We start from the raw sequence: 13,406 nt of genomic DNA on the forward strand, positions 1-13,406 counted from the left end.
GTGAAACAATTATAAAGTGCACTATGCAGCAAAAAAACAAACAAATACGGTAAGCATGAGTGATTATCCCCAATAATAAAAAAAAAATAATAAAAAAACACGCACACAAACACATGCATTGTACTCTTACAATTAAAACCTGATGCAACCATACACACAGCCACTACACTCATTTACAATCAGCTCTAAACTGATGACGTAGGAAAAGTTTCAAATGTGTTGCCCTATTACAGTTTTCCACATCTTGATTTTTCACTATTTGGCAGAGGTGTGGGAATTAAATCTTTGTCCTGTTTGTAATTAACTAGATAAAATTACATCTTTTATAGTTAACAGAAATATGGAGAGTATCTTTTGCTATTTTTAACATTCGATTCCTGCTCATTTAATCTAGGGGAATCGGCTAGTTTTTTTTAAAATAAAAGCTGTACTTACCTTTTTAGAGAGCGATCTTCTCCGCCGCTTCCGGGTATGGGCTGCGGGACTGGGCGTTCCTATTTTGATTGATAGTCTTCCGAAAGGCTTCCGACGGTTGCATCCATCGCGTCACGATTTTCCGAAAGTAGCCGAACGTCGGTGTGCAGGCGCAGTATAGAGCCGCACCGACGCTCAGCATCTTTCGGCTACTCGTGACGCGATGGATGCGACCGTCGGAAGCCTGTCGGAAGACTGTCAATCAAGAAGGAACGCCCAGTCCCGAAGACCTATACCCGGAAGCGGCGGAGAAGATCGCTCTCTACAACGGTAAGTACTGCTCGGATTTTAAAACAACAAGCCGATTCCCCTAGACAAAATGAGCAGGAATCTAAGGGTAAAAAAAAAAAAGTATGGGTGAACTCCCACTTTAAGGACTGCCTAACGCCGATATACGGCGGCAGAATGGCACGGCTGGGCACAAGCGCATACCTGTACATCCTCTTTAAGTGCCCAGCCATGGGTCGCGCGCCCGCGACCCGGTCCGAAGCTCTGCGGCCGCGGGACCCGATCGCCCCCAGGGGCTAAAGAACGGGGAGAGGTGTGTGTAAACACACCTTCCCCATTCTTCACAGTGGCACCGTCATTGATCGTCTGTTCCCCGATGTAGGGAAAGGCGATCAATGATGTCACACGTCCAGCCCCTGCCCCCTAAAGTTAGAAACACATATGAGGTCACACTTAACCCCTTCAACACTCTCCTAGTGATTAACTCCCAAACTGCAATTGTCATTTTCACAGTAAACAATGCATTTTTATAGCAAATGTCCCAAAAATGTGTCAAAATTGTCCGATGTGTCCGCCATAATGTCGCAGTCACGAAAAAATTTGTAATAAATAATAATAATAAAAATGCAATAACTATCCCCTATTTTGTAAACGCTATAAATTTTGTGCAAACCAATCAAATGCTTATTGCAATTTTTTTTACCGAAAATAGGTAGAAGAATACGTATCGGCCTAAACTGAAGGAAAAAAAAAAAGTTGTTTTATTTTTGGGGGATATTTATTACAGCAAAAAGTAAAAAAATAGGATTTTTGCACTCACCGTAAAATCCATTTCTCCAAGTTCATGGACGGACACCGCAGCCTTTGACTGTAGGGTTATATCCGCTTCCTTCCAGGAGAGTTAGGCAGAAATACAGCACTTAAAGTGTTAACAACCTTTCCTCAGTGCAGCTCCTCCCAGGGGGCGTGGTTCCCCGGGTATAACCCACACCCTGCTCTAGCAGCCTCAGTTCGTAACAAGCAGTACAAACAAAGGAGGGGTGGGTGCTGTGTCCGTCTATGAACTTAGAGAAATGGATTTCATGGCGAGTACAAAAATCCTATTTTCTCTTCCGTTCATGGACACAGCAGCCCCACCCCAAACAAAACCGGAGTTACTCAACGGAGGAACTTCAACCTTAAATTGCCGCCTGTAACACCCTGCGGCCGAAGGAGGCATCAGAAGATGCACTCACATCCACCTGGTAAAACTTTGAGAAAGTGTGGACCGACAACCAGGTCGCCGCCTTACACACCTGCAACACAGAGGCTTGATGACGGAAAGCCCAAGAGGCACCGATCGCCCTGGTCGAATGCGCCGTGACCCGAAAAGGAGGCGCCCGCCCCTTCAGGGCATAGGCCTGAAGCACAACCTGTCGGATCCACCTGGAAATGGTGGCCAACGAGACGGCCAGGCCCTTTCTGGGACCAGTCACTGACACAAAAAGAGAGTCCGACTTCTGGAACGGAGCAGTCGCCGATAAGTATACTCGAAGGGGCCGAACCACATCCAGGGAATGTAAAATGGCCTCCTTCGGCTGAGGACAAAGATGGAAGAACAATGTCCTCATTAATGTGAAAGGCCGAAACGACCTTAGGAAAAAAAAGAGGACGCAGCACCACCTTATCCTGATGGATGGCCAAGTAGGGGGCCTTGCAGGACAAGGCCACCAATTCAGACACCCGTCTGATTGAGGTAATTGCTACCAGAAAAATCACCTTTTGTGACAGAGTCAACAAGGGGATCAAGGGGATCTTCCGAATGTCCTCAAAAGGAGTTTGTTGAAGCACCGAGAGGACCAAATTCAAGTCCCATGGGGGCAGTGGAGGGCGCACCGGATGGGCCACATGCCAGACCCCCTGCACAAATGTGCGTATGAAGGAGTGCGCTGCCAAGGGACGCTGAAAGTAAACAGCCAGAGCAGATATTCGACTCTTGACCGTGCTCAAGGCGAGAGCCTGATCCACTCCCCGCTGTAAGAACAGCAGAATCCGGGACATCACATATGTACGAGGGTGCCACTTCATCTCTTCACACATATAGATGTAGGCCTTCCACGTACAATGGTAAATCCTACGTGAGGTAGACTTCCGTGCACGCAGCATAGTAGAGATCACCAAGCCCGTCAGGCCCCGGTCCTTCAGTACCTGGCTCTCAACAGCCACGCCGTTAAAGCCAGCGACTGTAAAGCAGGATGGAAGATCGGACCCTGCGACAGATCTTCTCTCAGGGGTAGACGCCAGGGGACGTCTGCCACCAGACGCACAAGGTCCGCGTACCAGGAGTGGCGCGGCCAATCGGGGGCGATCAGGATTGTTGGAATCCCTTCGGCTTCCACTCTGCGCAGCAGGCGAGGAAGAAGCTGCAGAGGAGGGAAGGCGTAAATTAGGCGATAGTGACCCCAAGGAGCCACCAACGCATCTGACGCGTCCGGCCACGGGTCTCTCGACCTGGCCACGAACAGTGGCACCTTCCGGTTGAGACGGGAAGCTAGAAGGTCCACATCTGGAGTGCCTCATTTTTGGCACAGACTCTGAAACACCTCCGGGTGGAGAGACCACGCCCCTTGGTCCAGAGTTGTGCCACTTAGGAAGTCGGCTTGCCAATTCTGAACTCCCGGAATGTACACGGCCGATAGAGCCGGAACGGACCTTTCGGCCCGCCGAAGGATGTGCGCAACCTCCGTCGCTGCAGCCGAGCTCCTTGTGCCTCCCTGATGATTGACGTACGCCACGGCCGTGGCGTTGTCGGACTGGATCCTGACCGGTCGGCCCTGCAGCTCCAGGGACCACCTGGCAAGGCACAGCTTGATTGCTCGGAGCTCCAGAATATTGATCGGTAGGCGGGACTTCTGAGTCCAACACCCCTGGGCTGACTGGGTGCCCCAAATGCCTCCATCCTGAACTTTTGCACCTTGACAAAGCAATTGAGGGCCTTGAGGTCCAGAATAGGGCGAACCCCGTCCTTCTTGGGGACCACTAGCAGATTGGAGTAAAACCCGAGCAACCCTTCCAACAAGGGAACTGGTACAATCGCCCCCCTGTCCAGTAGATCCTGGACAGCCCCTGACAGTGAACTGGAGGAAGCTGGAGGTTGGAAGAAAATAATCTGTTTGGCGGACAAGAGAGAAACTATCTTGTACCCCGAGGCAACCACTTCGCAAACCCAACGGTCGGAAAGAAGAGACCTTCACCGAGCCGCGAATTCGCGAAGCCGGCCCCCCACCCGAGACCCGGCGGGGGCAGACCTTCATGCGGAAGCAGGTTTGTCCGCAGGCTTGTTGGGCTTGCGGTACCAGGTGCGCTTCTGCCCCACAGTGGGGGCTTTAGCACCTTGCGGACCTTTCCCCGCCGCGCGCACGAAAAAAACGTTTTGGGGTACTAAAGGAGGGCACTTGCTTACAGCGAGGCTCCTTGCCCTTCCCAGACTGTGGGAGCAGTGTGCTCTTACCACCTGTGGCATCCTTAATGATGTCATCCAGGGATGCCCCAAAAAGCCGCTCACCCTTAAAAGGCAAATCCACCAAGGCTTTCTTTGAGGACTGGTCCGCAGACCAGCATTTCAGCCACACAAGGCGGCGCAATACCACTGCATAGGCGGAAGCCCTGGAAAGCAAGGGGAGCGTATCCAGGACCGACTCACAGACGAACTTCAGACCCTGAACCAATTGTTCAGCCAGGTCCTTACAGGTCTCGGAAGCATCATGTTCCTCCAGCTCCAGAACCGGCCTCACAGCCGAACCCACGACAGTGAAGAGGGAGCGGGCCACAGCCTCCACTCTCCTATCAGCAGGGTCCTTAAATGCAGGAGGGGGCGCTTTTTACCCCCCTTCTGGCCAGCAGCTGCTTCAAACCTGGCGAGAAACGCCTCTAGGACAGCCGACATTGCCTCAACAGATGTGGCAGGGGGAGGGGCACCAAGGGTTAACTCAGGCATTGCTGGGGCAGAAGTACCCAGTTCAGGCTCCATAATGCCCCACCACTGTGTCACCTTGAACTGCAAGGCAGAACCACCTCCTGGCTGCTAAAAACAAAGGTAGAGGCCCCCAGGGAACTCACCACCCCACCCGGTGTAGCGTGAGCCGATACTGATCAGAGGTGTGCACTGTACCCGGCTGCGCTGCGTCTGTCACCTCAGGGAGATTTGTGGTCTTTTTGCAGCGCTAAAACGACCGCTAGAGGCCAAACGAAATCCAAGATGGCCGCCGTATGAGGAAAAAAACACCATAGGACTACAGGAAAATGACCGCCGACCATATGAAGTTTAAAACACCCCCAGAGACACAGCATCCCAGCGCAGCACACATATCACACAGCCCCCGCTATACACACCGGACCTGAGGCATTAAAAAGACCTCAGAAGGCCCCCCCTCACAGCCACTACCCAAAAAGGGGAAGGAGGGAGAGGAAAATAAGGGAGAGGAGAAAGCAGGGTGAACCCTCAGTCGACCTCCCAGGGGAAAATTCCAGCCATACCACCTTACCTGAGCAAGGGGCCATACTTGCCCGTCCACCGGCTGGCGGTATCCCAGACAGAACCAACGTCCGCCAACGGCATGGCTGTCGGCCAGACACACTGACAAAGCCATAGAGACCGGTCATATGTGTGCCCTGGAAATTCCCCGGCCGCCCCTGGAGCAATGGGGCCTGTCGTGGACGACCCAAAGCTGAGCTGAGGGCCGGCACACGCTTGATGGCCGAACATGGGGGGACTACAAGAGTCAAGACCCAGCCTGTCACCCAGTCGGCTGTTGATAGAAGAATCACAGGATTCAAAATGCAGGAACAAAATAATAAAAAGCGGAAGGAAAAAAAAAAAAAAAAATCGCAAAAAAATCTCCAGAGTACAGGACTCTAGAGGGCCTGTCCTCTTCTGACGTTAGGCAGAGAAAAACTGGGGCTGCTAGAGCAGGGTGTGGGTTATACCCGGTGAACCACGCCCCCTGGGAGGAGCTGAACTGAAGAAAGGTTGTTAACACTTTAAGTGCTGTATTTCTGCCTAACTCTCCTGGAAGGAAGCAGATATAGCCCTACAGTCAAAGGCTGCTGAGTCCGTCCATGAATGTCCATTCATTTATAGCGCAAAAAATAAAAACCGCAGAGGTGATCAAATACCAACAAAAGATAGCTCTATTTGTGGGGGAAAAAGGACGCCAATTTTGTTTGTGAGCCACGTCGCACGACCGCGCAATTGTCAGTTAAAGCAACGCAGCACCGAAATGCAAAAAGGGGCCTGGTCCTTTACCTGCATATTGGTCCAGGTCTTAAGTGGTAAATTAAAAATCAAGAATCCAAAATCATTTGCACGTGCATCATGTAAAAACTGAATAAGACTACTAGAGTTTAATATAGTCAGTATTTCGCTTTTCTGAAATATACAGGTTGGAATTTAGTCTTCAATTGGATCTGCTCATTTCAAAAACAGCTGGTAAATTTCTCTGTATACTAAACACATCTTGAAATCTTGAATTCATTTAAACTAAACTGGTTTTAAGATGGCATATATAAAAATAAAAAAAAATAAAAAAAGTTTACCCAGTTGGCCAGATTGTGTCATTATGAAGAACACAAATTTGGTGCATTTTCCGACCACAGTCTAGGCAGTCCACATACCTAAAATAAAACAGGATCACAAATTATTATTTACGTGCAAAATATGTAGCGTTATAATCAAAGTATGAAATGGGATTCTAAGGGCCCTTGGGTCCAGAATGAGGTTAGAATGAGGGGGGGGGGGGGGGGGGGGGGGGGGTAAGAGAAGAGAGGAAAAGGGAAGAAAATAAAGAGAAATTATATATATATATATATATATATATATACACATACACACACACACACACACACACACACACACACACACATATATATATATATATATATACACACACACACACACACATATATATATATATGTATATATATATATATACACACACACACACACACACACACACACACACACACACACACACATATACATACATACACACACACAAATACCTAAAGGCAAAAAAATAGTAGTGATTACGTACTGTTCTGGCTCCAGAGTGTCATTTTTCTGTTTGGAAAATTGTTCTTTGTTGATGGTACTAAAGTGAATGAAAAGCAAATGTAAAGAGCATACAGAGAAATTACATATGTATACGAGAATCCGGGTAACTGAAAAGGGTTTTCTAGAGATGGTATTTATGGGAGATAATCACCAATTATTGGCACGGTTTGTCTGTATTAGCACTACACTTTTGTACACATATTGAGAAAAATATAAAATAAACATCAAAAATAAAATTCTGCATTTACCATCAGCTATGCATGTGTGAATATAATATGTGAATACAGACATCCCCAAATATATAAATAAAAAGGAATTTATTACAGTTGCCTTTCCAAAAAGTTTAAAGAAACACCCTTTGCTTATGCTGGCCATACACAAATAGAATTTCGTCCTGATGAATCAGTTGAAATGTATTTTGTGGGAGGCTCAGCTCGACAAAAGATGATTTTTCCCCATCAACTGATCAAAGCAGCTGGACATAAAATTCTTGATAGCACAATGCCAAAATCCAATCAAACAGGGACAGTTCTGGTATTCTCACTGCCACATGTGCCAGCTGTCAGAATATCTGGCACTACAGGATCGTCAAGCAGGGCTGATCGAGAGGAGTCTTACCGTTTATGGTCAGCTGTAGTCTTAAGTTTGATAGCAACCCCCCCCCTTCCTTTTATGTTAACTTTAATCATTAATCAGTTTTACACTAGCCCTTAACACGAGAGTGTCGTACCATCTTCTCACTGCCCAATTTAACCCTTTGAATCCCACACTAGCGCACTGCGTGCGTTTCACAAGGTTGTGGGATGCCCCTTTCAGTTGAATCAGTCTTGTACAGGGGGCGGTGTTCTGCCAAAATCTCCAACCTATCAAAAAGTCCAACCGCATAATGAGTGGCTGTATTGGCCATGCGCAAGCACAAGGGTTGTCTTCTGCAAGTCAGATTCTCACGTAAAAGGCATCGAATAGACCAACTTCTCTCGGCGCCGCAGTGCGCTATTCATATCACAGACTAAAAAGGATCCTAAATACTCCAATCTCTGACGTGCAGAAGAAACCCCTCATGCGCACGCACTCGCGCATGGGCGATAGATACAGCCACTTATGATGCGGTTGGATTTTTTGATGGTTTGGGGATTTTGGCAGGACACCGCCACTGCTTGCTGAATGCAACAGTGGAGACAATTTTTTAGCGCTGAAATAGCATATATGCACACCCCTCCACTTCATTTGCAACTCAAGGGGGGAGTGGTTAAGGGGAAAGTAAAACCTCACAGAATTGACCTTCCCAGCTAGCTGTCACACAAAACACACACACACACACACACACACACACACACACACACACACGGTCGAGCAGGGTTCCGCCCAGCCGTGTCACTCATTCACTGTCCTATAAATAGAAAACGTCAAGATTCAGCACCCTTTTGCAGCCGTCGACCTGTAATTTTTCAGCTCACAGCACTGTGGTGTACCACAGTGCTGTGAGCTGCATGGTAGTTAATTCGCTCTTCCTTTCAGAATGTATCAGCCTCCTTGTACGAGGGTACAAGCAAGCCAATACACTGATAGATCTTCAGGAGTCCTGCATGGTAGCTGCAAACTGCTGATCGCTGGTGCAATGCTTTACAGTCTCCTATTATACAGGTTAGTGCAGCACATAAAATTCAAATGATGCAATAAAAGTGAAAAACCCAGCAAAAAAACCTGGGCCAAAAAGTCAATAAAAATCAAAATTCAACGTGAATAAAAGTCCAAGAAAATGTGCGACGAACAAATTCCAGAGTCTGCTGAAAATTCACCAGTGAAGTAGATTCAAAAACAATAAGTGATCCCTCTACCACTATAGGATTGGCCACTCTCGCCTTAAGGCATGGACTCCTGTGTTACCAGGTAGTCATGCAAGCAGAAATGCAGATACACTCGATGGCAAGTTGTCTTATCAGGTCCCTGTTTCTGTTCTTAAGAAAAAAGCTCTATGCTCAACTATGTCCTTGGAAATCTGGTACCAGGTTTTTCTTAAGAACAGAAACAGGGACCTAATAAGACAACTTGCCATTGGGTGTATCTGCATTTCTGCTTGCATGACTACCTGGTAACACAGGAGTCCATGCCTTAAGGTGAGAGTGGCCAATCCTATAGTGGGCCCCTGGTTGTTTTAAGTCATAATGGGTATTCGATGCATACTAGCACATTATGACAGACTTGCCTTTAAAACAAAGCCATCCAGCAGGGTCATTGCTGTCGGCACTTCCATCTTCAGACTGTCTTCCTACTGGTTTTGCAGGCTCCAGCTGGTTGAGTGTCCAGGCCGCATTGACATTACTCCAATGCATGCGCGTAGGAGTCACAGCACCTCGCTCAACATTTAGCACACCGGCTGCTTCAAGCGTAAATATCTCCTAAACACTTCACGTTTAGGAGATCGTCACTGTACCTACAGGTAAGCCTTATTATTGGCTTACCTGTAGGTAGAAGTTAAACAGCAGTGTTTACTATCACTTTAAATCACTGAGGAAAATCAGCAGACTGGTGCACCACCTGCTGGATACATAGTAAATATTACAAATTTATAAGCAACATCTAATATTGTATATAGCGGACTAAAAATATACAATATACTGTTGCACGTCATAACAAAAGCATATTCAAACACACCATGTTCCTTCAATTAACAATTTACTGAAACACAAAGATTTTTGTACAAAATACCCTAGAAAAATATATCAGCCATTTAAAATGCAAATATAACCAAATAAAAGGAAAGAAAATACCTCCTCAAAACGACGACGAAGAATCCAAAGAGTTCAACTATTGAAACAGGCACAGGATATATGATACTGCACAACAAATGGAATTCATAAAATTATACTTACGTCTGTGGCTGCGTTGGGTCATCACCAAGAGATACACTCTCTCCTTGGATCTCGTTGAAGCACTTTTCACAGAAGTGGTACCTATCAGCAAGAAGGCCATATTTGGGTGAACTGTTCGTTCATGCAATCACAGCCGAACCATGTGAAAACGGGAGGTCATCAGAGGACGTTGCAGGAGAGACACAGGGTTTGCGCAGGTGGTCATCAAGCCAAGTCACATGCCAGGGTAATTTTGATTTTTTTAAGACGCGAGTTTTGTTTGAAATTCACGGCAATCAAAGTCACCACAGTAAGGATAGGGAAGGGTAAGAAATATACATATAACAGAGAAAGAAAGCAGGGGGGAGGGGGAGGGGCATGACAAACAAAAGCATGACAAAACACAAAGCAGAAAGCCAATGCAAAGCACAGATTAGCAAAGGATTCTTTTGAAATGGGATTACAAGCAGCAAAATCACAGCAAATAAAAGGAAAGATTTAACAAAAACGAATTAACCCACAAGGTTCAGGAAGAGGCATAGTTTGACTTCTTGCTCCGCTTAGAGAGGACTCTTTTTACTTAAAAGTCACTGTAACGTGAGCTTTAAAAATACATATACATTAACCATCTATATAGATGTAAATTGTTAAAAAGCATTTAATGCAATAACAAGGCTTATTACTTTGAAATGCAGCGCAAAAGTACATTAGAGAAAAAGCCAAGGTACAGAAAAAATGCTTGGTGATCAAGTTTAAGTTTGAATTGAAGTAAAGTTGGTTTGGTGAATTATAGACTGTACAAGGGAGGACAAAATAAAGGATCCGTATGCTACATATTCATACTGGTAAATGGCAACAGAGGTCAACTCCGCAGCCTTGCTCAAACTATTTGGATTACCTACAATTATTGCATTAATCTGCTCATGAAACTAATTTTATTTTCTTCTTTTTGAAAAAAGCTTCTTGTGAAACAATTTTTTTTAGCTGGCAGTTTTATAAAGATAACTTGATACCATTGATCAAAGCAGGTCCCAGAAAAACAGCGGAGTAAGATGCAAATCGAAAGTACAATTTTATCATGAGAAATGACGAAATCATTCTATGAGGCTAGCAATGTTGCAGTGCCAAAGCAGGGTTGCTTGAAAAGACACCATGCTATGAAAAGCCACAAAATCTCTCTCTCACACACACACTATACAGAAAATACAAAAAACTTAAACATTTTGCTTATATTGATAAAAAGCAGCATTATGCATATAATTAGCATTTTTAAACAATTCTAGAAAGTTATGCAACGTCAACTGCTCACCGTTTGCAACAAAACTATTACTCATTAAATTTCAAAATTTATTTGGACTAGAGTTCCTACAGAAAATATTTAGCCACTTGGAAGTTTTTATGTTGTTTTGACACAGATCAAATCAAACTGAAAAGCCATTTTCTAGTCCAGCAAAAATACTGGCCATTCTAAGACATTAGAAATGTTACTTAAATCCATTCTTGTGTAGTTTTGCCTTTAAACCTGGTGTCAATCTCCTAAACCTCAGATATCTACCAGATTGCATCAGGTTTTCATTTTCTGTATTTTGTTCTATGCTTTCCAAACACAAAAACCTTCTAGAAGCCACTGCGGAGAGGCATGCCCACGGCATGATGCTACCACTTCCATGTTTCACAGTGGGGTCAGTGTGTTTGTGATGTTCAGTGTTTGGCTTATGGCCAACAGTGGTATTTAGCTTGACGTTGTTCTCACTGGAAGCGTGGATTCTAGGATTCTTTTAATTTTCTATTGTTACAATAATAACCGACTAGAAGTTTTTCTTCCAGATACATGTGCGTTTATACTTCAAACAGCTGAAATATAATGACTATTCGACGCAACAACCAATATGACGCTCCAACCATTACCAACGCTTAAATCTTAACTTTTTGTTAATGTAATTGCTTTTATCTTAATTTTTGTTTTGTTTACGGAATTATGCTATAGAGCTCTCTTTTTATTACATCTCATGTGATGAACTAATTGCAATTCTGAGGAACAGGTAATCGGAGGAGTTCTATCTATCCAACTATGATGAGATATCTACATACCCATTTGATTATTACCGTTGACTAGTGGGGAGTGAAGGCAGGGAGTACAGCACTGTGAATACACTTAAAAAAGTGGAAGTAAACTGCCGGAAAGCATCACTTCCAGCACACTCCCATTGGTTGTGATCTCAACCAGACTGTTAACCATCCTATCTATATATCTATCTATCTATCTATCTATCTATCTATCTATCTATCTATCTATCTATATCTATCTATCTATCTATCTATCTATCTATATCTATCTATATCTCTATATATATATATATATATATCTCTATCTCTATCTATACATACATATACATATACACATACATATACACACACATATACATACACACACAATATCTATATCTATCTAGTGTACATACACACATATTGAATTTATATTTGGGATGATACAAAAGCAACGCATGGTTTCAGTTGTAATGCAATTTAGGCATGCCATATTAAAGAGTGCAGGCATTTAGTGTTTCTTTATTAGAATAAATTTAGCTCTGAGTTCACACTGGTGCGGCTTTGAAATTGTGCTACTTCAGTGCAATTTCAAAGCCGCAGATCAGTGCGATTTGCGACGTATTTCATTGCGGCTTAACAGAAGTTTATGCAAGTCGCAATGAAATCGTCAAAAAGTCGCAAAAGGAACCTTTCAAAGTTGTTGCGACATGATTCGTGGCAATTTGAACGTTCCATTGCCGACAATGGGCTGCGACTTGTCATGTGATTAGGAATGTCAAATCGCATGTCCAGTGTGAACGGAGGTTTAAATCACTTTGAATCTATTTTTACTTTGCAAAGATCGGTTTTCATGTTTATCAGTATGGAAAAAAGTTAAATTCAATATGATCTAATGTTCTGACACTAAAATATAAAAAACTTCCAAGATGGTAAACTTGTTATAGGACTGCAATTATAAAACTCAGCTTCATATGTGCCAACACCTTGCATCAAGTATTAAGAGACATCACTTTTGTTAGATAGAGGTAAATATAAAAGTGTGCATAATTGTAATGTAGACTAGACTCTCTCCCCCCACCCGCTTGGGCCTAATGCACACTTAAAAACAGGAGTTTAGCGTTTTGCAGTAGCGTTTTTTTTTTTTTTTTTTCAGCAAAACTATACTCCCACAAAACCTTATGACTCAAAAATGCTCATAAACACCAAGTAGCTGTGTTTTTTGCCAGCTGAAAACTCCTCCGAAGCCAGTAGTTCTGGGGTCTTTCTCCAGCCAGAAACCGCTGATAAAAGCCCAAAATCTGCTTTTTTATGTCCCCTAGACAAAAATGAGTGTGTGCGTATACACCTCGCAATAAGCGTATATTGATTGGTTTGCGCAAAAGTTATAGCGTCTACAAAATAGGGGATAGTTTTATGGCATTTTTATTATTTATTAATTTTTTAATTAGTAATGGCAGTGTTTTTTTTTTATCGGGACTGCATAATTATGGTGGACACTTGACACTATTTTGGGACCATTGTCATTTATACAGCAATCAGTGCTATAAACATGCACTGATTACTGTGTAAATGACACAGGCATGGAAGGGGTTAAACACTAGGGGGCGATGAAGCAGTTAAGTGTGTCCTGGGGGTGATTCTAACTGTGGGGGGAGGGGGGCTGGGCTACAAGTGACACGACAGTGATCACTGTTGCCGATGACATGAAGCAG

At 44.3% G+C, this 13,406-nt stretch overlaps 1 protein-coding gene across 1 annotated transcript in view; it reads right to left on the minus strand.

The window, feature by feature from the left end:
• Positions 1–13,406, minus strand: part of EP300 (E1A binding protein p300) — a 97,621-nt gene that overhangs the window by 21,893 nt on the left and 62,322 nt on the right. Inside the window, 3 exon segments of the mRNA XM_040361022.1 lie at positions 6,277–6,354; positions 6,774–6,830; positions 9,667–9,747. Coding sequence (XP_040216956.1) covers positions 6,277–6,354; positions 6,774–6,830; positions 9,667–9,747 — 216 coding nt within the window.

This window comes from Rana temporaria, chromosome 7, assembly GCF_905171775.1.
Source record: "Rana temporaria chromosome 7, aRanTem1.1, whole genome shotgun sequence".
Taxonomy (NCBI): domain Eukaryota; kingdom Metazoa; phylum Chordata; class Amphibia; order Anura; family Ranidae; genus Rana; species Rana temporaria.